The 27042-nt window shown below is 43.6% G+C and overlaps 2 protein-coding genes across 3 annotated transcripts in view; one reads left to right on the top strand and one right to left on the bottom strand.

The window, feature by feature from the left end:
• Positions 1-17374, top strand: part of ATG10 (autophagy related 10) — a 93678-nt gene extending 76304 nt beyond the window's left edge. The window contains exons 6-9 of one of the 2 annotated variants that reach the window (XM_075079037.1): positions 1385-1456; positions 13082-13182; positions 13459-13578; positions 13973-17374. In XM_075079037.1, coding sequence (XP_074935138.1) covers positions 1385-1456; positions 13082-13182; positions 13459-13578; positions 13973-13985 — 306 coding nt within the window. In that variant the 3' untranslated portion in view covers positions 13986-17374. The remainder of the gene's footprint in view (positions 1-1384; positions 1457-13081; positions 13183-13458; positions 13579-13972) is intronic. The other variant, XM_075079038.1, reaches the window with a different exon arrangement.
• A 7386-nt stretch (positions 17375-24760) lies between these two features.
• RPS23 (ribosomal protein S23) lies at positions 24761-26780 on the bottom strand. Its single transcript, XM_075079036.1, has 4 exons — positions 26689-26780; positions 26223-26382; positions 25374-25494; positions 24761-24960 (listed from the first exon to the last, which is right to left on the bottom strand). The coding sequence occupies exons 1-4, from the start codon at positions 26690-26692 to the stop codon at positions 24814-24816; spliced, it is 432 nt and encodes a 143-aa protein (XP_074935137.1). The 5' UTR covers positions 26693-26780; the 3' UTR covers positions 24761-24813.
• Positions 26781-27042: the final 262 nt, after the last annotated feature.

The raw sequence follows: 27042 nt of genomic DNA, 5'->3' as shown, positions 1-27042 counted from the left end.
AGAAAGAGTTAATTCTCTTCATGGTAGTGCCTGTAGTAGTCGGGGACCTTTCCAGCTTCCCGCGCTCTGCCACCACGGGGGCAGGAAGCCGGGAGGGGCGGGGCCACGGCCAAGACACCTGACCCCGACTGGCCAATGGGATGCTCACTCCATGCCACGTGACGCCACGACCAGCACAGTAACCGGGGCAGTTGCGGCTCGGGGACTGGCGGTGTCGGGTCGGTGGGCGGTGAGCGGCTGCGTCGGGGCCTGTTGGTTTGGTTGTTCATTTCCCTCCCGCCCTGGGTTTTGCGCCTCTTTAATTATTTTCCTTTCCATTGCATCATTGTTGCAGTTGCTGTTGTTATCGTTTTACTTTAATTATTAAACTGTTCTTGTCTCAACCCATGAGCGTGACCCTTCTGATTCTCTCCCCCATCCTGCTGGTGGGGGAGGGAGCGAGCAGCTCTGTGGGGCTCAGTTGCCAGCTGAACTGCAACACAGCCCTTGAAGTTGAAAGTCAACTGTGTCTGTTTTTGGCTTCTCTTTTTGTATATTGTATTTCTGACTGCATAGCATCCTGATTCAAGAATAAGGAGAGAGAACACCCCAAATCCTCTGCAGAGTGGGAGCTGTGACTCCTATAGAAATTGTGGGTTCAAGCTTTCATGAGCTGTAACTCTTCTGTGCTCTCAGAAGAGAGCTTGGCATTTCAGTCCTGTGTTGACCGACACTGATGTGATCAAAGTCTTTCCTAAACTCCGAATGCCAGTTTCTTCAAAGCATTTAGCGTCACTCCTGAGGTGGACATTTTAGCCTTGAAGGAGACAGTTTAAGTGTCCTTTTGGCATTTTCTGTTGCCTACCTTTGTCATGTCAGCTTTTGCTGTTCTGGTAGTTGCTAATCCCTGTTCCTAATCCCTCTGGCTCCACCATGATGCATATAGAGAACCTTAAGTACCGTGGGCAAACTTGTGACAGAACTGGCTTTTAGGCAGTACAAAATCAGGACCCGAGGGAATGGCAGGGAGCTGTACCAGGGGCGGGTTAGGCTGGGCATTAGGAGAAGGTTCTTCCCCCAGAGGGTGGTGGAGCCCTGGAACAGGCTCCCCAGGGAGGCATCACGGCACCAGCCTGGCAATATTCAAGAAGCACTTGGCCAACGCCCTCAGGGACGCGGTGTGAATTTGGGGCTGTCCTGTGCAGGGACAGGAGCTGGGCTCGGCCACCCTCGTGGGTCCCTCCCTGCTCAGGACATTCTATGATTCTAAGTTTGTAACATTGAGTGTCTCATTAGGAGAATTACCAGGAATATTGACAGTCCTACCGTGTGCAAGTACATTGGATATTCAGTTTCAATAATGATTCAGAGTGTTTGGTCCACCAAATGTTATTTCAAATGACAGGTAATACAAGATGCCGTGACTGGAGGAGGGAAGCACAGACATCTGCTGCTACAGGGAGAGATGAGGAACAAAGTAAGTCTTCCCTTGGCCTGAACTTAAAATGAGGGTTGAGTCACACTTCTATGGACATGTCATTGCCTCCTTATGTTTGATAGAGTTAAATCAGTGTTCTTTGCTCTGCTGCAGCAGAAATTTCCTTTCCATTCATTACCTTGTGGTAATTCTGTCTTCTGACTGTATTAGCTACCAGTCATACTACCTTCTTGATAAACTGTGAAGTTTATATGCCATCCTGTTTGCTGGTTTCAATATTTCAGACTCAAAAGTCTTAAGAAATCTCTCTTCCCAATATCTTTTTGTCAGAAATTCCTGGGATTATAAAACCAACCCTTTCCAGACACATTTGTCAAATGCCAGTATGGATTTTTTTCCTTAACTTACCAATTTTTAATCAGGGTAGGAAATCTGTCTCCAATATCGCTTCCATACTTCCACAGCTTGTTGTATCTTTTAGTTTTGCACCTTAGATGAATCTCTTAACTTAAGAACAGATTTTAAATAGTAATTAATTAAGACTATATGCTACATAACTAAAATGGTGACAACTGAATTAATCTTATTTTGGCAAGCATGGAAGAAGAATCATCTGTTTATTTTCTTAGGAAAATGGCTGAGATGCATTTCTTGACAATATAACTATGGTCCTGCCAATTTTGACTATAAAGTTTTCTTAAAGAATCCTAAATTCAAGTTACATGCCTGTGAGAAGTTTAAGCTTTAAAAACATAGTTTTGTCTGAGCGTCACCTAGTGCTCTGATTTTTCTTGTTCTTAAAATCAATAATTCAAACTTTATATATATAAACATAAAATACAAAAGTATATCAGTATATAAGTATCAGCAGTGTTGGCTGTTCCTGATTAATGTTGTGTTTGTCCTGCATTACCTTATGCCTTTCAAGGATATAGTGTTAGCTATTCAATAACTTTTAAAAAAGTAATAAAAATATAAATTGTAAAAAAGGCTCACTATCCCCTCAAAAACTGTAAATATTCTAGAATCAGGCAGATAAACTGATTTTGGGGATGAAATATGAAACAGGTCACGGTCATCTAGTTGTTATATTTTGTATTCTGCAGTATCAAATCTTAATATAAAGGATTAATAAATATAATATATTTTATCACATCTATATATTATATATGCATACACATATTAATAGTATTTTATTTTCATAATATAATATGCTTAATTATATATTTGTATATTACATATATGAAATACAAAAATTATTATTTAAAAATAAATAATTTAGCTCTGCACAAAAAGCACAGATGCACATCAGGTCATATGGCAGCCTCCTCTGTTATAATTGTCCTAGTTATAGAAGTCACTATATGGAGAATATATTTGTGTTTTGAATACAGCTAAAATAGGAAAGGTCTAAAGATGTGAAGTAAACTAAAGTAAAACTTCTGATATAAACCCATTTTCATCTGCCACCCTTGAAAACACTGTACTTCTGGCAAACTGACTTTGTCTGTGACTTTCTAACTTGCTCTGTGCATTGTACAAGAGAAGTAAAGCTGTCTTCAAAGGTCGTGGATAGAGGTATTGTTCCCGGTTTGGATGCACCCAGATAGTTCTGATAGCTTTAAAAATGGAAAAGCAAGATTGATATTTTTGTGGCATCGAACTAGACATATTCAGCTGTCACATTTGGGGGAAGCCACAGCTGTCAACGTAAGTAGCAATAAGTTAGCAATATAGAAGTGATGCGTGCATGGAGCATGGTGGTCAGAGCTCTGTCCGCAGAAGATGGTTTTATTGCAAGCTGTAGTCAAGAGGCAGCAGTCAGGCTGGGATGAGCCAGGCTTAGTGCCATCAGCAGGTTTTTAAGATGACCTTTACAAAAAGAGCAGTTTGTGCCATGAAGTGTTTACTTCTTCAGAACCTTCATTTCTGCCTTTGTGGCCATGATGGATTTGAAACAGCAGGTACAAAGTGGTAGGTGTGGTTCGACTTCCAGAAATTCTGGCTGTGTTAAGCGTCTTCATATGTTTGTGTTTAGGATCTGCCAAAGCAATTCCATTTCCCCCAGAAAAACTTAGCCATTTGATTAATTGCCTTTTCAGCTTGCACTTCATATTTGATGAGAGAAGGATAGGATCTAGCTTAGTTGGCTGTGAGAGGTTAGTAGTAGTAGAAGTATTAATAAAAATTTGTCACTAAAGTTAGTTGGTGTATCTTTTGAAATACAGAGGGAGCAGATATATTAAATCACAGGGGCAATTTCAACTGCTTCTCTACAAAGAACTTGAGCATAAATCAAAATCCCTCTGCAGCCTTCTCCTCCAAAAAGAGGTTCAGTAATGGCAGAAATTTGCTTTTTTGGTCTAGTTTGCACTTCTTTGTCTCATCAGGGTCCCTTCAAGTTTTCCCTTGCTCGGTGTCCATTGCAGATTTATTTTGATTGTCTATGAAAATGCAGGAGAGCAGCGGTAGTTGCACTTTCATAGTCATTCTTCAGCATCCATTACAGACAGAAGTAGGTTGTTTCATCTTCAACGGGCTTAGCAGTGGGAGTGCTTCTCTGGGTTTTACGGCAAAGTTATAGAAACTTTCCTCAGTTATATCAGTAGGATGGCTTGGCTTCTGCTTGTAAATGGAAATCAAGGTGACTATAAATATGTCACCTGTCTCAGGTAATAAACGGTATCCTATGCCCACTAGGATAAATGGCTTTTTTGGAGTTGATGACTTTTTTTTAAGCTTTTTTTTGAGCTGATGGCTATTACAGCAAGCACATTTCTTTCAACAGCCATTTTGCCCTCTCTGAATATTTTTTATTAAATGGCTGCATTAATAGAAATGTTGCAACCTGTGTCAGTAGGATGGAGAAGCCCTATACAGTTAGTATCCTAACAACAGCTTTATTACTATGACCTATACCTTCTACCAGGATGATAAAGTTCCCTGTGTACTTACAGTTCCTTAATGTTGCATCTGCAACATAGTGATTCCATAGTAATAGAATTTCTGTTGTAGTAATTCCATTATTAGAGGAGAATCTTCTATGAGGAGAAGGGGAGTGAGAGAGAAGTCTGAAACATTTTTCTTGTGACAGCTCTTGCTGTCCTGTTGCCTTTGCAAGCACTGTTAGTGGTCCTTGTAAACACAATGTACATATACTCATCTGGCTTCCATGCTCGGGCTTAAAGTCTCCCTAGTCCTTATTAATAAAAATGTTACTCACTTTTTTCACCCGAAACTAAGCACATGTGTAATTAAGCATAAAGTAATCACTTTAATCTCAAGTTGAACATGGTTTAAGTTCCACATATGCACAGTTACTGTTCTAGTTGTGCAACACACAGTCAATCTGAAGAGCAAAATTTTATTACTTTCTTTCTGAACGGTTAGATTTTATTAACAAGTAGGTTATTATTGATTTATATAAAAATAAGGAATGGAAAATAAGATAGACTGTGAATTCAAGAATATAAAATACTTACAGTATCATAATCTTATGTGGAGATTTTTACTTAAAAACAGGTATCTGTTTCAGTGTGGTCAAAAATTGGTGAAAAGGGAAGAGCATGCAACTTCTTTACTCATTGCATCACTATTTTCCATTTCCCTAAATGAAAGAGATGATGAGGGAACTGTTTTATTAATCCTGCCTTCTTTTTCTGACCTGGTGACTGGGATTGTGAGCACTGCTGGCAAAATCTCCGAAAAGAATTGGTCCTGGATGTGGTGTTTGAGTAGTATCCTGCATGAAAGTTTTGACACCCCTCCATGAATTTATTTTCACAAAGAAACATCATACAAACTGGATCGGGGAAGAGGCAGTTTCAGGCACAAATCCCTTGCACTATCGTAAATGGAGAGACCATAAATGTTATGATGGATGCTCGAAGGCAGTTTAATGTAGCACTGGAGAAAATAGAAGCCATTACTACTGGAAGAGCTCCAGTTATGACAGAGAAAATAAATGGTGCTGTTACAAGAGATGTACTGACAACAAAATACCTGCTGGCTGGGGAAGAGAAGAGCAGAGTACAGATACCTACAGGCAATTACCCATTACTTGAAGTAATGTTTATTTTTAATTTAAATCTGACATGGATAGTATTTCCTATATGCACTGCTTAATAAAATGACATAATCCAATCTGACAGAAGTTTTAGGCTTAATTATACTTGTACTTAGGAACTACCCAATCTTTGCCACTGTTCAGATTCATGTCTTAACATTTCACTGTGGTATAGGCACTGCCCAGGAGAAGGAATGAGTTAGTTTTTTACATCTTAACTCTTGATAACCCTGTGAGGGACAGCCCAGTTTCACTAGTAAATGATCAGAGGACAGGTGAAGGATGGCTGATCAAGCCTTTGCATCCCTGATGGACTCTGTGGGAAGAGGTCTTCTCGCACCACATAGGAAAAGCTGCTGCTTAGCTGAAATGTTTTCCAGTCCCCTGGGAGCCTGTAGCATTCACTTTTTGTTGTTGTTGCCGAGGGCTCAGGCACACTGTCCAACATGAGCTGCAATGAAAAACGTTTAAGCTCACCAGTTTAACCTCACAACCGAGGCAGCTCAGCACCTGTGCAGGGGTGATTTTAGTTGTGCAGCTAACGAACAGTGAGCTGTTTTGCTGCCAGCGCTCAGTCACATTCAGTCTTGTGTAGCATTCCTAAACAAAACTACATTCATATTCAAACTACCCAATGAAACATCTCACATCTTTCTTCTGTTTGTCTCTTGCTTGGTTTTGTATGGGAGGAGTTGAGGTAACAGCTACAGAAATGGGTATGGAACATCCTTACAAATCTTTCTTGAAGTTACCAGGTGAAGAAGTCTTTCTACAGAAAATAAATGAAGCAACGTTTTGAGCTGTCAAATTCAGTGGAGCTAGTTGTAGCCTGTAAAAATTTTATTTCCCATGAAAGTTGGGTTAGACTCAGAGAGATATGCAAATGTATAATGGACTGTATGGTGCTGAACAGACAGTGTTATAAGTCAGCCTCATAGAGAGATATAAGATCATAGAGAGATGCAAGAAAATAATGCTGTTAATGTCAAATAAACTGTGTGTCACTGTATTACTGTCCAAAAGAGTTGTGGGCAACCTGCAAATGGGTTCTTGCTGTACAATGCCAGCAAGTAATTGTGAGAATTGACTTGAAACTCCCACACATTACTCCCTAAAATGCATTGCTACACGACCGATTGGAAAAAGATTAATTGTAAACTCAAAGTGGGAAGACTTTTTTATACTGTTTAAAGGCGGGGGGGAGGGGGCGGGTTGCATGAAATCCCAGTAGATCTTTATATTTTTCATGTAACTGCCTCATGGAGCAGGCTGGCTGAAGGCTAGTATTGCTACCCTAATATTTTTCTCAGGATACATTTCGCTGCACACGGAATATCATCATTCCAGCTGATGACTGCAGTAGGTAGTAAATATGCTCATGAGGCTGATGCAGCACAAACGTTCATTCATTCTCACACTTTTGGTTGTGTTTGAGAAGAACTTGGATTCATCGTACTGCAGAGGCACGGCCTTCTCTCAGGGCATGCCGTGCAGCAGAAGTGCGAGTTTCCTGCTTTTCCTGACTTCAGAGCTGACCTGCAGGGACTGCCCCCTGTGGTGACAAGATAAACCACCGTCCGTCTTCAGTTCTGGCCTCATCTGCAGTGACTATTGGCAAGGGCACTAATTAATGGCATTTTGTGTGAAACCATGACAATAACATATACAGCCATTGTACAGTAATGATTTCTAGCTACTGCCAGCCTGGCCCAATCTGAACTGGTGACCTGGCAATGAAAAGGCTCTGTAGCCCATTACCAATTCTGAAATCATTCAGGGCTTTGATAATTCTTGCATTTTTATTGGCAGCTGTCCAGTACTCCCTCCTCAGAGCTGCTGTGTCAGTTATTTAACCTTGAGTATATGTTAAAGCCTCGTGGGGATGCCGTTATGTACAGGATTTGGAATTTAGGATTTGGCTGAATCAGATCTGATGCTCTCAGAGTGTTTTCCCTGATGCTCAACAGCTCTTCTTCCCTGCCTCAGCCTTTTCCCTTTTTAGAGGCTCCCGCTTAATGGGTCTTCACTCAGGATTTCTTTTAATCTCTTGTGCTTTTGTGTTTCTCCTATCAGTGTGTGACATATTCCTATCTTTCAGGTTTTGAATAAACATCATGGCATTCCTGCAGTTTCATGCCTTTAGTTTAGGGTAAGAAAGATACAAACAGCAAGCTTATTGAAAAATTCCAACTTTGACACAGATATTTTGCATGACATCACGCATGCAGACTTTCAGTGCTGAAGGATCTGTGTAATAAGGAACTTCAGTTTCCTGGACTAGAGGTAAATAAATAAGGGACAGTGCTCAGTTTTCAAAAATGCCTTGCTAAATGGAAACCAAAGCAACTCCTCCTGAAGGTGCAGACAGGCAACTTTAGTGCACCTGCCATTCTCAGAGCCTGGCGAAGGAGCAGCATGAATTTAACTAAACCCCATTGTTGCCATTCAAAATTCTGTGGATTATTGTGAGATTTACACCACCCTGACACAGCTATTACTTCTGGAAGTGTATGAAACATCCCTTGATAATTCAAAGAACAAGGACGTGAGCTAGGAGGAGGGTTTGACTAAGCAAGACAGAGTGTCTTTGGAGCCTTTGTATCAACCCAGAAGCTGATGGCTGGGTCCTGTAGCAAAAAAACCCTCTCATTTTACATCTGATGGAAGAAAGACCCTTTCCACCTGTTCAAGAAGAGTGGAGGAGAGATTGCAGGGAATTTGGAGTGTGAACAGATTTAACCTGTATCACATGCTTGTAAGTCACAGATTGCTGCCAAAGATGGTGGGACCAAGGCTGTTACCCTTTTGAAAAATTGAGTAGCAATACACTCTGCTTTTTTATAGGGACATCTAACTGTTAGAGTTTGGGAATTTTTTCAGTATCATTCTGTCATGTTGTAAGAAGAGTAAGGACTAAAAGAAGGAAGATATAGAATAGAAAGTTAGTAAGCTATTTTTAAAAATCAAGTCCATTTCTCACTCACTGGTGGTTTGCTGAAGCAAGAAGTGCAAGGTTGTTGTGGTTTAGCCCCAGCCAGCAACCAAGCACCACGCAGCCGCTCGCTCACTCCCACCTCATGGGACGGGGGAGAGAATCGGAAGAGTAAAAGTGAGGAAATGCATGGGTTGAGATAAAGACAGTTTAACAGGTAAAGCAAAAGCTGCGCACAGAAGCAAAGGAAAACAAGGAATTCATTCACCACTTCCCATGGGCAGGCAGGTGTTCAGCCGTCTCCAGGAAAGCAGGGCTCCATCACGTGTAACGGTGACTTGGGAAGACAAACGCCATCGCTCCAAACGTCCCCCCCCTTTGTCCTTCTTCCCCAGCTTTATATACTGAGCATGATGTCATATGGTGTGGAATATCCCATTGGTCAGTTGGGGTCAGCTGTCCCCGCTGTGTCCCCTCCCAGCTTCTTGTGCACCCAGCAGAGCACGGGGAGATGAGAAAGTCCTTGACCAGTGTAAGCGCTACTTAGCAACAACTAAAACATCTCCACGTTATCACCGCTGTTTCCAGTAAAAATCCAAAACATAGTCCCATACTAGCTGCTACAAAGAAATTTAACTCTATCCCAGCTGAATCCAGGACAGTATCCACCCCTTATTCCATACCATTTACATCATGCTCAGGGTCCACACTATCCAATACAACCTCATTAACCTCCACCCCCCTTCCCATCCTTTGATATAATACACAGATATCATTTAGTCCATGGCTTTGGGCTCCATCTGTTCTTGTGGTCATGCAGGACAGGAGAGGTGGTGTGTCGCGTGGAGTTACTGGGCACCAAAGCCAGCTCAGGTCGGGTCACTGCTGCACTTGCACTGCTTCTTGAAAGGCTTGTCCTCCACTGGTTTGGGTGGTTCCTGCTGTAGCAATTCCTATAACATGCAACTCAAATCACAGGTTACAATAATTTGAAGATAGAACCATTACAATCTCCACCTCTTGCCCCTTTGGCCCAGCTTATAGGTTTTAACATTGCAATGAACTCCTGCCCTTGCTCCCAGCCTGGCTAGCAACAAGGGGTTTCTGCTATAGTAATTTCCATAACACGTAACTCAAATCCCAGGTTAGAACAATTTAAATGTATTTCCATAACAATCTCCGCCCCTGGTCTGTTTGGACTAGAACATCAGGTTTAATGTTGTAATGAACTTCTCCCCTTGCCCCTGCTCTGGTTTGGACTTATCCACAGACTGTAGTCCCTTAGGATTGTACCTGCTCCAAGTGGAGCTTTACCCAGGTGCCACGGTCTCTCCAGGGGCACACCTGCTGCAGCATAGAGTTATCCAGAGCCACAGTCACTTTGAGGTACACCTGTTCCAGCGTGGCCTTCTGCAAGGGGCCACAATGCCTTCAGAGATATACCTGCTCCAACGTGGAGTTACCCACCGCTGCAGTCTCTCCAGAAGTAAGCCTGCTCCATTGTGGGCTTATCCATGGCCATGTATTTTGAGGAGCTCCAGCATGACCTCATGCAGAGCCACTGATGCTTAAAGGTGTACCTGCTGCAGCATGGACTTATCTACAGCCACAGACACTTTGAGGTGTACCTTCTCCAAGATGGATATATCCTTGGGCCACAATTGCCTCGGAGGTATACCCGCTGTGGCACAGACATAACCAAGGCCACAGATGCTTCAAGATATACCTGCTCTGGCGTGGGCTTATACACAGCCACAGGTGCTTTGGGGTGTCCTGCTCCCACATGGACTCATCCACAGCTCACAGTTCCTTTGACTCGAGTTCATGCTGGAGTTCCAGCCTGTCCAGTGCAGCAGCACAGAAACAGCAGCTGGCCCTGGCCATCTGCCAGCCCAGGCGCATCGCCATGGCTGTTATCAGAATGTTCCCAGGCACGGCAGGGTAAGGTGATAAGCAGTACAGCAAGCAGTAAAAGCAAAAAGTACCACTAATGAGCATTAGACTTTAAGGCAGACAGTGTATGTATATACAGTAAGACATGCAAGTCCCATAGCAAGCACAGAAGCCTGCCGATTAATAGCTAAATAGCAGTAAAATCTATAAATTCCATGTGCACGTTCCAATAAAATCTGTTGTTAGCTCAAACCCGTCGTGCCCCACATTGGGCACCAGAAGGACTGTCATGGTTTAGCCCCAGTCAGCAACCAAGCACCACGCACGCAGCCGCTCGCTCACTCCCCCCTCATGGGACGGGGGAGAGAATCGGAAGAGTAAAAGTGAGGAAATTCATGGGTTGAGATAAAGACAGTTTAACAGGTAAAGCAAAAGCTGTGCACAGAAGCAAAGGAAAACAAGGAATTCATTCACCACTTCCCATGGGCAGGCAGGTGTTCAGCCGCCTCCAGGAAAGCAGGGCTCCATCACGTGTAACGGTGACTTGGGAAGACAAACGCCATCGCTCCAAACGTCCCCCCCCTTTGTCCTTCTTCCCCAGCTTTATATACTGAGCATGATGTCATATGGTGTGGAATATCCCATTGGTCAGTTGGGGTCAGCTGTCCCCGCTGTGTCCCCTCCCAGCTTCTTGTGCACCCAGCAGAGCACGGGGAGATGAGAAAGTCCTTGACCAGTGTAAGCGCTACTTAGCAACAACTAAAACATCTCCACGTTATCACCGCTGTTTCCAGCAAAAATCCAAAACATAGTCCCATACTAGCTGCTACAAAGAAATTTAACTCTATCCCAGCTGAAACCAGGACAAGGAATTATTTGGAGACCCAGGCTGATTTAAGCTAGCAGGTAATTAGAAAGGATTTTTACTTCAAAGTACTACTTTTTCTCAATGGAAACCAGCATCATTTCACTTTCAGCAACAGCAGATGGTAGCATTCTTGCACAAGTTATCTGTTTGCCCTGCAATGTAACCCAAAGCTTTCTGAACATTATTTTTCATATGTTCTGAAGCTTCTGTAAGTTTTTTGACATTGTCTCAGACACAAAATGATTGATCCTCATGAGTACATTTCAGCAGAAGAACCAAGTGTGCTTCAGCTATAAGAGACCCTGTTTAATATTTAATAATATAGAACATGTCCTGTTTGTTGAACATGTCAGGCCAGGATTTGTTTCTGGGCAAGGGTTGGAGGAGGAGTTTTTACTGTGTAGCAGGAAGACTCTGTGAGCATCTTCTCTTCAGTGCAGGCAGTTTACAGCATGCTAAGATAAAAGACCATCACAAACTAGGGCAGTCTGGCTACAACTGTATCAGCTTGGAGAAGGGAAATCTGTGTTGGAGCCTAAATTTAGTGTTCTTTGCCATCAAGAAAAAGAGCCACCACAAGAAGCATATCTCAGGAGAATGGTCTTTACGCAGGATAAAAACCCTATCATGTTAATCCTCATAGTTGGTCTCCGCCGTGGCTCTGGTGAGTTGCACAGCACAGTGGACTAGGCTGAATGGGGAACACTGTGCAGACGTGGTGATGCTGCTGTTTTCTCCATCGTGGTCCATGCCAGCTTCTCCCCACCTGGCTGCCTTGCATTGTGTGCTTCTCAGCTCTGGCAGAGTCCTGGGCTTAGCGACATCTAAGCACAGTTTGTGCTCGGCTGTAAACAGGCTATCATGGTGTTTCATATTTGACACCTTTCCTGTCTGTAATCCCTGTCCAGCCATTCCCTGCTCTGCTGTTATGCCCCTTATTGTGCATGGGGATGAGGTAGGATTTATTTTGGTGCAGAAGCAGTAGCGGTGACCTCAGCAGCATTAAAGGAAAATCACTTCCCTAGGGCATGGTGTGTGGACAGTCAGATATGCTGATCTTGTGGTATCACCCATGAAAGATGATGAGATCACTGTTATGGCTTTGCATTGAGTGCAAGCTTGATTATGTCAGAACACGTATTCTGTTCAAGTGCCAGCTGGAGATGAAAGTAAAAACTTTATGGAACATTGCATTGAGTTTTTGGCAGCACCGTGTGCAGTGTGAAGGTGTAGAGGAACAGACAGTGTCTTATCATGTTGTAGGGAGTGTGTCTGACTGCAGACTTAACTGTCACTGAACTATTTTGGTTTTTTTTCCTCTGGACAGTTTTCTCTGGTCTTCTTGAAGAACAACAGTTTTATGAAATTTTTTTCTGTAGAATAGCCTAAAATGAGGATGTGCCATCTAGTGGAAGTTAAAGCTACCTTGCAGGCTTTTTCTTCCTTCTTCCTCGCCCTCACAGACTCCAGATTAAACTGTGCTTGCTTCCTAGCACCAGTTTCACAAGATACAAGGATAGGCGGTCAAGGTTCTTAACGAGCTTTTCCATGGAGGGGATTTGTTTTATGTATTATGTTTGATCAGATACTTGTTTACACAGCAGCTTTGCTTACTTGCATTCAGGTAATGCTGGTACAGTAACTTGAGTTACTTTTGAAAACCATTACATTTTAACTGAAATGGTGGCGTAGCCTGGTTGGTGATCTTATTTACTTTTCAGGATAGGAGAATATGGTCTCAGATATTGATTTGTCAATGACTGTCAGTAGAAGAGCAATGTGGGCTAGATTCTGCAATCAGAAAAGTTGCATCAAGGATTAATTGACCCCTGCTTTTTCTTTTGAAATGCAAATGGTGTCTTTTCTGTTTTCTTCTTGCATAATAAAATAACTACTCCCTCTTAGGAGCACCCCTTACTTGGGCAGCCATTTTTTGTTATGCACCCCTGCCGGACTAATGAATTCATGTCTTCTGTACTGACTGGATCATGGAAACAACAGAACAGGTGAGAAACTGTGCCTTGCAAGGCTTTGTGCAATGCAGATAAAGTAAATCAGCCGGGAAGTGGAAATGGTCAAAACAACTTCATTGGTCCAAATAGAATAAGATTCTGGATTGCCACCTAAGGGTTGAAAGTTAAAATACATTTGATATAGATAAAGTGAAAGAATAGCCCATCTGAAGTTATTTTATGACTGCCAAGTGTGTCTGCAATTCAGAAAAGGTTGGGATAATATGTTTATGGTGCTTTTTTGTTGTGTTTTTTTTTTCTTTTTCCCAGACACACAAATTACATTATATTGTGGCTCAGTACTGTAGGGCCAGTTGTGGGTTTAAATCTGCCCCTGAGTTATGCAAAACTGGCACCTGAGCAGAATACAAATGCTGATTCAGTTGAAAGGTAAGAGGAAATGAAATCACCTTTTTTCTCTCTCATCCTTGTATGAAATTAAAAAGATTAGATAGATAACTGGCAAAAACATTTTCTTCTCCTTTGGTGCTCCCAGTTCAGTTCATTTAGGACCCACCTATCAATATTTTGCTTACATGTCTGCCTTGTTGCCTTACTTACTTTGCAATGAAAATTTGTGCTGAGAGAGATGTGCTTGGTACATTGCTGGCACCCTTCATGACTCTCAGAAGGTCCCCGATGCCCTGGGGTCTTTCTCAGGTGTGTAAAAGCATTTTATGGTGGTTCCTCTGGCACATGGTTGGTGGTATGATGTAACATAACTCTGCTATGATGATTTTAATTTCATCTCTTCTCTTCTTCCTGTATGATGTCTCCACTTCAGACCTCTAAGCTGAAGGACAGATGATGGTTAGCTGTAGTAATGTTACTGCAGACTTTCCTAGGGATAAAATCAAACAAAGGAATCCTTTCCAACTGCTAAGCAACACAATGTGGAAAGATGACTATTTGTGGTTCTTCTTCTGGCAAGGACTTGCCCGGTTACAGTGGAACACCTAAGAGTTGGCTGCAGTTGCGACAGCAACTCCCAAGCACAGCCAAGACCTGAGCTCCATTGTGATTGCATTGACCGCTTAAAGTCACTCATTTCCTACCTCTGTTTTAGCGTGGCTATGGCCTTAGTAACACTGCACACAAATACATAAGCCTATGGGTCCCTGATACAGAGTTGAGATGCTGGGTTTGGATCCACTAAATTTATTTACTGAAAATCATGTCCCTAGAAAATCTGCACCATCTGTGAGGATATGTATGGCAAAATACTTGTAGGATGTGGTTTAAGCGTGTGGCAATCAGTGTCTGGGCTGAGACTACTTCACCTAGGGACCACCTCCACCACAGCCTGATGCATGGACCATCCTCACGTGTGACACCAAACACAGAATATCCTAATCGAGGAAACTGAGACTACCCAATCCTGTCCTTGAGTGAGTTGCGAGATATGTGAAAATTTCAGCCATCATCTAGGTGAGCAAATTGCTCTGATGCTGGGATAATGGGGCCAGTAGCCTGGAATAACAGGGGAAAGAAGCCATACAACTGGGATCCCTTTTTGGGGAAGGGGGTGTTGATAAAGCAATTGGGAAAGGGGCACAAGCCCTCAGCATCTGGAGGTGACTCCTGTCTGGAGTGAAGGAAAGGTATCCCTTCAAAGATGATGTTACATACTGCCCAGGAAAATGGACAACCATGGAGAAAGGCATCCAGTACCTGAGGGAATTAGCTGTGCTTGAGGTGATTGATGGTGACCTGGACAATCAAGAGTCATCCAAAGATCCAGAAGAAGCCCAGTGCACATGACCCATGTGGCAGAAGTTTGTATGGAGCGCACCATCCTCGTATGCAAACTCATTGGCAGTGATGTCCTGGAGAGATGATGAAGCACCAACAATGGTGGAGGTGATTGATAGACTCTGGGATTACGAAGCAAACATCTCTTCCTTCCTAGTCTCTGCTGTGGAGAAACTGTCCCAAGAGGTCCAGCAACTCAAAGAAGAAATGTCCTGCTCTCCATCTCTACAGGGTAGTGTCTCAGCTGTTAGGAATAAGGGTCTTTTTGCTCAAAGGAGAGGATACACACCACAGGCCACCCTATGGTTCTACCTGTGTGACCATGGAGAGGACATGATGAGGTGGGATGGCAAGCCTACCTCGACCCTAGAGGCATGGGTATGTGAGCGGGGCCACGGCCAAGACAGCTGACCCCGACTGGCCAATGGGATGCTCACTCCGTGCCACGTGACGCCACGACCAGCACAGTAACCGGGGCAGTTGCGGCTCGGGGACTGGCGGTGTCGGGTCAGTGGGTGGTGAGCGGCTGCGTCGGGGCCTGTTGGTTTGGTTGTTCATTTCCCTCCCGCCCTGGGTTTTGCGCCTCTTTCATTCTTTCCATTGCATCATTGTTGCAGTTGCTGTTGTTATCGTTTTACTTTAATTATTAAACTGTTCTTGTCTCAACCCATGAGCGTGACCCTTCTGATTCTCTCCCCCATCCTGCCGGTGGGGGAGGGAGCGAGCAGCTCTGTGGGGCTCAGTTGCCGGCTGAACCACAATACTCAGCAATATGTCACTTTCATCCAGAGTCCAATTTCCATCAGAGCTGGAAATGTGAAATGCCTCGGGTTTCCGATTCTGAGTTTTCAGATATTTTGATTGGTTGTGTGGGTGCCAGAGCCGTGGCACAGGCTGCCCAGGGAGGCTGTGGGGTCCCTTCCCTGGAGACATTCACACCCCGCCTGGACGCAGTCCTGTGTCCCCTGCTCTGGGTGTGCCTGCTCAAGAAGGTGGGGGTTGGACGGGGTGATCTCCAGAGGTCCCTTCCAACCCCTGCCATTCTGTGATTCTGTGATTTTATACTTACATCGTATGTTATTGGTGGATTGAAATACAGTGCAGGCTTTAAAATTCAGTTGGTGCAGAATTCTTTTGCCAGCCAGTTGGAATTAATAATGGAAGAATGTAGCTTATCTCATTCTGGATCATAACAACCTGAAAAGCCATTTTTCCACGTAAGATTAAAAAAATACAGCTTTCTGTTCATGTACCATGACAGTAGCTGCGTTGTCTTTTTTAACACTGTTGGTAACATACTTGATAATTGCATCCATAGCCTATTTTCAGATTTAAGGGAGACTTACATAGGAGGGGAAAAAAAAAAACAAAAAACCCAGATACAACAGTTTTAAGAGCTGTTAAATGTTCATCCCTGCTCTGTGACCTCCATTTGTGATTTACTGGAACAGAGGAGTGAAAGCAATGGACCCTCCTCAGCTGCCCTGCATTGCTGAGCAGCTCTGTCAGCTTCTCCTGCCACCATCCACCATGTTGGCACAGTCACACTGTGCTGGGCAGCCCTTGGGACCTTTATTCTCAGTGTAACTTAGAACTGGCGTCAGGTAGTTGTATTTAAACCAAGGTCTGAATTAGCTCCTGATGACCTTAGGATCAAGGAAGTGGAAAGGACTGATGGAGTTGTTCCCTGTAAACCGTCAGCACAGAATGCTGCATCAGCGTAGCTGAGGATCAGTTATGCTCATTTTCCCAAAGCATCACAGATGTTACCTGGTAGTGCACTGAAAGCTGAATATACGGAAGAAATTCCACTTTTAAACAACAGAGACAATAAAATGCAATCCTGAATACAGAGTGTCTTTGGAATAACCTCTAGCTGAAGTGCTGGTTTTAGTCTTCTCTTACACTGGACAAGAACTCTTCCTTGGTAAAGGAGAAGAAAAGAGCCTGGAACAATTTTGAGTATTATTTTCAGTACTAGTTCTTAGACCTTGAGAAGATTCAGCCGCTAAGATGCTGCTGTGCAAAATTTAGAAGTATAGTTTCGCAGGCATTTCTTGGAGACCAGCTCTTCCTGTTTCTGTCTTGGACGCAGAAAGTGCGGTACAACAGTATTACTCATAATAGGATTTGGCCAGTTGGGTTTCTTTGCTATTGGCAAAACTTCTTATTGCAAGTCTGTGAAGTGTCATTGATCTACTCAATGGCAGCATCGCTTCCATGTGACACTGTACATGGGATAGTGTAACTTACAGATTGTAATTACAGACGAAGGAAGACAAATACGAAATAAGTCTGGGAGAATATACTCCAGTCACTTTCTCCACTACATCAGCTTTCAATTGCACCACAATCTTCTCTTTTTTTTTTAAGAATTAAAAGAAAAGTGGAATTTGTATGTAAATAAGAAATAAATATTTTTCTGTTCCATGGAGGAATTGTCTCTGCCCATTACATTCCAGCTTAATTTATCATTTGTAAACAAAACTGACTATTATTTGGACAGGGCATTGCATATTGTACTAGGCTTAAGATTTCCTCTGTCAGAAACAACCCTAGGCACTTGTGTAATGGATGGCTGTGCACAGTGGGGTACTGCTCTGTCAGTGTCCTGACAGTCACACTCTTAACTCCTAGATATCTTCTCCTAGCAATCACTCTACCTCCTAGATACCTTGTAACCATATATTCACTTGGCCAGACACTCAAGTTGTTCCCAGTGTCTGAAGCTGTCTCTGTCTTGCTTCCTTCCTGCTGATAATGCCCCTCCAAAATCTTCTTCAGTGCCTTGACCCTGTTCCTACAGATACTGAGACATGATGGTAGTAATGGGGAGCATGAAATGGATAAGCAAACTGACAGTTCCCCTGCGCGGCTACAATTCTTAACTGTTAAACACCATAAACAACGAAGCAACAGAGCAGTGTCATCATCAGTGTCAGCGTTTCCCTGAAATTGGGCCAGAATAACTACTGGACAAAAAACTCATCTCGGTTAGTACAAATACACTAAGCTTAAATTGAGAAACAAATACAGGATAACATAAATGTTTGGTATCAAGGAGAGATATACTCCTGTTTAGATATCTACTTTCTAATGGCTTAAGTGGGAGGTAGACATCTAATTTCCCATTTACATCTGTGCCTTAATGACTTGCAGGATACTTTATGCAGAATGTTTATGTACAAAAAGCCTATTTTATTACAAAATCAAGTTAATTGCAGCATTATTTTGTACTTTTATTTAGCAAATATATTGAAGATCCTTAGATCTGAACCTGGGTTACATACATGATCTGAAATCTTGCAGCCTACCAAAAAGAAAATTTCCAGTTCCAAACAGTTTTGTAAATTTGCTCATTCGTTCAACCTTGCTAATCTGGGAAGACATATTGAGGACCATTGCTGCTGGGGACTTCTTTTAAGAGAACTGACTCATACCTGCCCTTGGTTGAAAGAATCAGCAAGAAGAATGAATATCGTGTCTTCAACTAAGCCAAAAATATGCTTGTCTTTGGAATGCAATTGATACCTACATAATCCCTCATTTGTGCCAGCATGATCAGGTTAGAATTTAACCCCCCATCTGGTCTGCCAGACGGTTTGTAATTGGTTGGTTTTGGATACTAAAAGAAACATTCCTCTGGTGAAATTGCATGCTTGTTTTCACAACAGAAAATGCTGAACTGGTTAATTAGAGCTGAATGTAGTGAGGTAATCAATATCAATTGTTGTTGCAACTCCCTGAATTTCAGCAAAACTTTTTCAATAACTTTTTTTTTTTTTTGCCATTTGCTATGACTATGGTTTAATGAATTTTTTTGGACATCTATATTTATATTGCATAGCGTTTCCATTCCAGCACAAAGGAGAAACAATTGTTCTTTCCGCTGAACTGTGAAGTTACAACTATTTCCTCCAAAATACTCTTTTCTAGAGAACAGCATATGTATGAATACCTGTGCATATTTTTAGTACCATGTAGGCTTTTAAAAGTGTTTCAGAGAGCTTAGAACATTTCTTAGCAATAAGTTCTTACTATCTAGAATAAAAAAAAAAGTGTATATGAACTGTAGCTGCTAAACTGCTGCGCCAAGAAGCTGCAACTTTAATTCCTAAATTTTAAAAGCCAGGCTGATACAGAGGCATGCTAGGACAGTGGCCCTGAAGAGAGTAAGCATGTATTGAGTGCTTGGGAAGAATTGGGAAGGTGTCACACCTGTTATCTTTATGTCCTAGATTTCATTAGAGTTAAAAAAATGCTGCACCACAAGCAAGCTTTCACTTCACCACTTCAGAGCTTGTTGTAACTGTCACCAACTGAAGGTGAATTTCAACTTAAGGCAAGAGAGGAGTTTACTGCTGTGTTTGAAAACGGAATGGTTTTACAGAGCCCTGCCTTGAACACCTTTTTCCTCAAGCCTGTTGGAAAACAGCATATTTTCCTGTGGTGTTATTTTTCAGTAATGTTGTTAGTACAGCACACTGGAAGAGGTAGCCCTGTCTAAAGAGATTAGGCTGTGTGCTTTGTGCACTGCTGGGTTCAGGAGCCGTGCACTATTAGCCTCAGCAGCAGAGGCCAGATGGAGTGAGATACTATTTGGGTGCTTCCTTTCCCAGTCTTTGTTGCTGCCCAGGATTAGGCTATAGATAGAGAAGAATCTCAGTAAGTAGATTTTCACCAGCGGTCATCTGCATCACCAGGAACAACCCCCGATGTCTCTTTTGGAATACATCACCTTAAAATGCAGAAGCCGGTCTTAAGGATTTTTGTTTCCGCTGAGCAAGCGTTGCAGTTGGTTCCACTCCACTTCCAGGGGCAGGGAGAGCCCACATCAGGGGAGAACACAGGCTGAGCATAGGTAGAAAAAGATTTGGGAAACTGAGGAAATGAACTAATCCTTCTTTCCTTTGCACTTGATCCAAACCAAAATCCTGAACTGAATTTTGGTGGATTCCAGCCAGGCCTCACTCCGCCAAGTATTGATTGCTTCTCCAGGGTTGGTAAAGGTCATTCTCCTGCACCCAGCAGTCAGGTATTGTTCGCGTCGTATGATTAGCCAAGTCTTTTAATATTTACTTGTGCTTTGCTGATGAATTAGAAACATGGACTGTTGCATCTATTGCACAAGTTCACCTCTCCTCTGATCTCTCTGGGTTCCCTTCCGTTACAGAGGATTTGTGTTGTATAACACATAGTTTTGATGCCTCTTTATTAGACTTCAAACCCATCATCACCTGGTGATGAGATTTGGCTTGGCTCATCTTCCTTGGACTTCTTTCTACAGTGTACAGCTCTCACAAGTTATTCCTGATGGAATCCACAGACACATTTGCTAGAAGAATCCTGGTGCCTAAGTGTTGACTAGATGTTACTTGCTAAACATGCTTGTAAAATAAATAATAAGATGCAGCTCAAATGTGCAACTAGCTTTTCTTGTCCTGCTTCCTGTTCTGTGTGTGCTCCTACTCCTGGTGACTTTTATTATCCCTTCACCTTAATAGCAGTCTCACTTCTGCTACACTGCAAGAATTTTAAAAAAACAAACCAAAACAAGCCCCTAACTGAGCCAATCCTTTAAAAGGTACACATGCTTGGTGGAGCAATAAGCACCAGTGTTTATTTTCTTTTCCATGTTTTTGATCTAATAAGATTTCAGGCAAATTTACTCCATAAGCTCTTGTGCTTATATGTAGCATCTAGCCACCATTTAGGTACGCAAAGGTGACAAGGCAATAAGTGTCCCGTTTTCCTAACAGGAACTCGCTGAATCAGTTTAAAGCTAAATTTCCCATTTTGGAGATTTCTTTTGTTAAAGACTACATAAACAACTTTCTGCTTTAGACCTTTCACGTTACAGCTTTTCCCCTCATTGTACTGACAGCAACATCTAGTGGCAAGATTACCTCATGACAACGCCCTACTTCTGGAAACTGGTCTAGCTCCATTTACCTCTGGGTAAATCTTCATCTTCTGTACTGCCAGATTGACTTTAGAATTTAAAAATAATTTGAACTGTGAGGACTTCGCTAGTCCTTCGCTGGCTGCAGTAAAATCCTTTTTTTCAAAGAAGTATCGCTGGCAGCGTCACTAGTAATTCTTGCTATGCAAGAAAGGCAAATCAAAATAACAAAACCAAAGCTGCTGATTTCCTTAGCTGAAGTAACATATCTCCTGTAGAATTTGAGCTGGAATCCTAAAACCAGCAGTTGTGTAGGATAACATTTGCATACATGAGAGCATGATTTCTTGATTAAATGAGCTGACTGGGATCTGTCTCTTCCACCAGGAGCTGCTGTCAGATCTGCAAGTTGTGAGTCATAGCTCAGTGTTCAGGTTTGCTCATCCAGTAGCTTCCAGTCTTACAGTAATCAGGGATCACCTGAAAAAAATTGGTGGTGATGTTCTAGCTGTTTTCCATGTAACTGTGTACCTGGTTTCTCTCACATGTCTACCTGCAGTTGGTTTGATGCATATTATTAGTAAATAGAGCTGTACCGATGGCAGCAAATGCTTTCAAACCTGGCTGGCTGCTCACATTGTTCTGCCCCTCCTAGATGAAGGCTGGATTTCGGAGACTTTGTAGTAGAATATGTATGCATCTCTACTATGTGCCACCTCTGATTACGCATATGTGTTCCAGATTTCACAGAAGCGTTAGATGGAGCCCACAGCAGACGTGGTAAGGACGTATCTGGGATTTCCGGGCATACAATAGCACGGCTGGTTACTGTGCGTAAACAGTAGCTTTGATTTAGTGAAGCTGTAAGAAATACTGGGCAGATGTAGAAGATCCTCAAAATCCATCCGCATAACATTTTGGGTGAAAAGAGAACACAACCAGAACACGCATATGGTTGCATGAAAGAAAAAATTTACAATCAGTTAACCCTCCACTATCCAAGAAGACAGGAGGGCTAGGAAACCAGAATGTGCAGTAAAAAATATGGCGATGTTGGGTACCCTGGGGAGCCGCGGGGACGGCTGACGGCGTGGTCCTCCAGACCTCTTCCCTTACGCTCCGACGTGCTCGTTGGCTGAAGCGTGCTACAGGCGCCGTGCATTTACACTATGTCCAAGGTTAGTCAAGGAGTTAAGGCCTCGCTCTGAAAACCTCAAACAGTATTTAAGTCAGGTTCCAAGACAGGGAGTCTTAACTCTGGAAGCACAGAGAGCTGCTTGTCCAAAGCTGCCCCTTAAAGCTGGGCATGGGCTGCAGCAAAAGCCATTTTTGTTACGACTGGGGCTGCTGCATTTACAAGGATAAGGGACACCTAAGTTCAACATCGGTTCTGCACCTGAACAAGGATTTGAGTCCAAATTTCACAAATTCCCAGATGACCAAGCTACAGAATACCCAGTAGTAGAGGTTCTCAATCTGTTCTCGAATTTTACTCCATTTTCATGTAAGTTAATGAATACTAAGTGAAGCAGAGCCTTTTGGATGAACACACGGATGAATTGTGATTATAATGAGGGAATTGTTTACCCCCTAACTTCAGCCAAATAAGTATTTTGAGGTTTTATTGCATAAAATAGCTCTAACATGAAACAAAGAAGCCAGTGCTCCACTATAAGCTTTGTGCAAAATGTACTTTCAAGGAGCCAAATTCAGGATAAAATATATGAGTGCAAGTATCAACAGAACAGAAGATCTGGCAATTACTTAAAGGCTGACAAAGGGACACGCTGGCTCCTTGCTTGATGTTCTGTTCTATAATTCTGTGTTAGTTCTGGCATCCACATTTTAAAGTGATGTTGAAAAACTGGACAATACAGGGAGAAAAATGTTTGAAGATACTGATTAAATACTTCAGTTTTTCAAGTAGCCTGATGATGGTGCAGACATCTCTGAAAAGTAAAAAAAAAAAATCAAACTATTTAGAAGGGTTTTTTTAATCTAGCAAAGAAAGGCAGAAAGCCCTACTCAAAGACATGTTCAAGTCAGTAACACAGCAGTTAAATGAAAGGATCTGGAATGCACTAAAAGAAACGTGTGTTTTCAGATCAGGCAGGCTTGCCCAAGTCCAACTATTTAGACTTAATTTGCACTTAACATGGAAGCAACTGGGTGAAGTTCTATGGGCTGAGCAGGACACAGGTAAGATTAGAGAAATGGTTTAATAATCTCTTCAGGACCTAAACCTGATGAGTTGTGTGCCAGGTGCCATTGCCTGTCTTCACACTAGAAACTAGAACTGCCGTCATCATCTGAAGACTATGAATAAATAACATTTTCAACATTTACAGCAACCAACTTCCATTTGAGGAAGGCTGTTTTCCAAAATATGCATTAATATTCATGCAGTTTTTCCTCCCAACTTGCTTGAGGGGATGTTTTGAATCCCAATGAATTTAATAGTCCCACAGAAACATTAGGGTTTTTTTCTTGGCCAAACCTAGCAGTAAGAAATTTCATTTCAGTTCCTACGGGAAGAGTTTTATGACTGACATGATGACTGAAGATAAAATTCCATCTACACTAGACAGCAGCCTGTTTCTTCCAAAAAAGATTGAGTCTGTTAATTTAAGTTCTGGATTGTGTAGTATTTATTACAGTTAATACAAACATCATTCAAACAGCATCTATGCTTAGCCACTGAGCAGATAGTGAAAAACAAGGGAGTGATACAGAATACTTCAGGCTTTGGGAAAAAAAAAAACAAACCCAACAACCAACCACCTCTATATAATTATGTCATATTTGAACTATCTAGTGTCCAACAAACAAGTAGAGTTATCCCGTGCTCCTGAAAAGCAATCTATCTTTCTTCATAGAGTACAGTGGTATTTTATAAAACTGGAATTACCTCTATTTAGAGAGCAAAAATTGAATGACTAGCAAAAGGTCACAGCAGAGTGAACAGAGAAACAAAATCTAGTCATGCTGCATGACAAACGTTTTCATCCTAAGTTATATTCCATCTCTAAGTGCTGACTGACATCTGGTAAGAAATGCCCACTGCAGATTTGTATCAACAGACATCAAGGAAACGTAACTTCACTACAAGGTGTGGCGGTGAACCTTCCACTGCAGGAACCACCCGCAGCAACACAGGGGTTCATGATGCAGCCCCTTCGGATTGTTAAGGCTGTAACACCAAAGCCATAGTCAGCCCACTTTCACTTTTGGTGCACGTAGCATGTGTCAGCTGTACAGACCACATGTGCCAGGGTGAGGGAGTGCTGCTCCCTTCCATGATGTTACTGTGCTCCAGCCCTCCAGGCAATGGAGCAATCCCTGCATACCTTCCCCTTCAAGGCCACCTACATCCTCAGGCCAAAGCCCGTTAGCTCTGTGCTAGTGTCACTATTAGGCCCAAGCTTCAAAATCTTTATGGCTCTGCACAAGTGGCAGCATAATACTCCACATTGTTTCGTGGAGCCCTCTTCATGACAGCATTCAGGAAGGGTTTCTGAGAGGACAGAGGCCTCAGAGATCTATCAGTCCAGCTTGACAGCAAGACAGTCACTACTCTAGTTATTAAGCTGAAGAAGCCTTCACAAAAGTGCTGGCAATCAGGGACGATCCACAAAGCACTAAAACACCCCTTAATTCTATGAAGTAAAAACCTCTGACATTCCCACCCGACAGCTGCGCTGCTCCACGCAACAGAGGTAAATCTGGAAACACAGTGCTTTTCAGGCTCACCTGCCACTTATAAAGATGCTCTGGCTCTCTTCTGTTGCCCAACAGCAAAGCATTTCTTACAGAAGGAAAAGCCAGCTGCCAGGAAGACAGACACCATGCCCCAACATCTCTGAGGTACATCACCCACAGATACACAAAAAAACCTGGAAGCCTTAAATAACAAACATGGAAGTTTTTCCGATCAAAAATTTTATTGACATTCTTGGCAAATCAATCTAGATTTATGATCTTGGCCTCTCCTTCTTGCCCTTGTACAAGGCCAACAGAGAAACATTGGCTACTTTGACAACCTTGAAGCGAACTCCAGGAATGTCACCAACAGCATGACCCTTCCGACCGAAACCAGCGACCAGGACTTCATCGTTCTCCTGCAATGAAAGGCCACGTAGTTACAAAGCTACGAACATTAAACCCGTACATACTTCTGACACAGGTAACGTTAGAAAGTCTAGGGTGTTGCTCAAATGTAAAGAAAGGGTGGTAATACTGAAGGTTGTTGATAACAAACATTAATATAGGACCGTTAGCCGCTCTGGTGTTTTGGAGAAAGGAAACGTAAGCAGAGATGTCATGTAGCTTGCAGCAGCACAGCTAAGAACTGGCTTTGCCAAGGGAGGGGAAAGTGCAAAACCACCGCTTATGTATTTGCCTGCCTCTGCCACTACAGCTTCAAGATACACGTGGTGCAGAAAGTCACGTTCCCTTGTCTAACCATCCCCTTAATCCATCCATCATGTTTCTTTGATACACAGCATTTTGTAGATCGCTTCTTGAAAATTACCTCAATGAAGTTCAGACAGCCATCGTTGGGAACAAAAGCTGTTATTTTTTTGCCATTCTTAATCAGCTGAACTCTCACACATTTCCTGATGGCAGAGTTGGGCTGTTTAGCTTCTACTCCACTAAAATGGAAGCATATAGAAATAAATTAGCAAAAATCAGTTTGATGAATTAGCAGATACCCATTACACCATCACAAATTACAGTATTTGTACATCTGTACTTCAAAACCATAACTTGTTGGTTATCTATTTAGAGCTGTTCAATACGTAAAAGCCCAGTTCCTAAGATGAGTAAGAATTGAAAATTAATCTCCTACAGACATATGGTTAATTCAATAAATAAAAATCTGGAGGCAGGGAGTGGAGGAAGAGAAACACCCTGGCGCAGCCCTGGAAGTGTCCCAGTGAAGCTTATAAATGATAAAAAAAACCCAACCAAAAAACAGGCCGGAAGACAAGTGGGTGGAATCTTTGACACAAGGAACACACATAAAATCCATCCCCCAATCCTACACTGATTAAGGGGTTATTTTTGTTTTTCTGCTTCTAAATATGCAGAATTTTTACAGTGACACGTGTATGAGCAAAAAACCCCCAGCTTGCACCACAGCCACTTGGAAAAATAAACCCCGTTTTCAATTCAACAGAAATTAAGAGAAACGTGGGATGTTACAAGTAGCAAAACCTCCTGTATACTTAGAAAACAGCACAGCTCAGCGCTGCTTCTCTCCTCCTCTGAGGTCCATCCCGAAGACCTCAACGTCCCGGGGGGTCTCCCGGGCAGGGAGGCACCCCCCTCCACCCCCCACGGGTGTCTGCCTCACCCCACCGCTCGCAGCTCTACCCACACTTTCTCCAGGACGATCCCCTTGGCGTGGGAGGCGCCGCCGAAGGGGTTGGCCTTCAGCGCCGTCCCGAGGTGGGCCTTCTTGTACTGCTTGTCGTGCCACTTCTGGTCGCGGCGGTGGCTGCGGAGCTTCCGAGCCGTACGGAGCCCTCGGCACTTCCCTGCGGAGCAAAGGGGGCACAGGGGTGAGCGGGCGGAGGGGCCCGGCCGCCGGCGGCCACCCGCCTACGCCTCTGCGGGGACGGCGCTCCCGGGGAGCGGCGGCCATGTGGCGAGTAATGGCGGCGGCGGTAGGCCCAGAGCCGGCGGCAGGCCGGCAGCGCCGGCACCGGGGAAGCGCTACGCGCCTGCCTCAGCCCGGCATTGCCCGTGCCCGTGCCCCCGCCCCCGCCGCCTCACGCCGGGCCCCCCCGGCCCGTCACAGGCCCGGCGCGGCCCGGCCCGCCGCGGCGCAGCGCAGCGCTCACCCATCCTTCCTCGCCGGCCGCTGAGCGCGAAAGAGGGAGGCGGAGCCGCTCGGAGCCGCCTAGCTGCGGCCGCGAGGCCCCGCCGCGGGCTGCCCACCCCGCGCCTGACTGAAACTCCCGCCAGGCGGCGGCTGGGGCGACCCGCGGGGGCGGGAATCGGGGAGTCGGGGACTCGTGGGGCTGCGTGGACTCGGGGACTCACGGAGTGACCTGAGCTGGGAGGGACCCACGAGGGTGGCCGAGCCCAGCTCCTGTGCCTGCACAGGGCAGCCCCAAACTCACACCATGTCTCTGAGGGCATTGGCCAAGTGCTTCTTGAATATCGCCGGGCTGGTGCCGTGATGCCTCCCTGGG

The sequence above is a fragment of the Phalacrocorax aristotelis genome, chromosome Z (genome assembly GCF_949628215.1).
Source record: "Phalacrocorax aristotelis chromosome Z, bGulAri2.1, whole genome shotgun sequence".
Lineage (NCBI taxonomy): Eukaryota > Metazoa > Chordata > Aves > Suliformes > Phalacrocoracidae > Phalacrocorax > Phalacrocorax aristotelis.
Note: the sequence above shows the minus strand (reverse complement) of the source record. Positions and strands in the feature narration are given on the sequence as shown.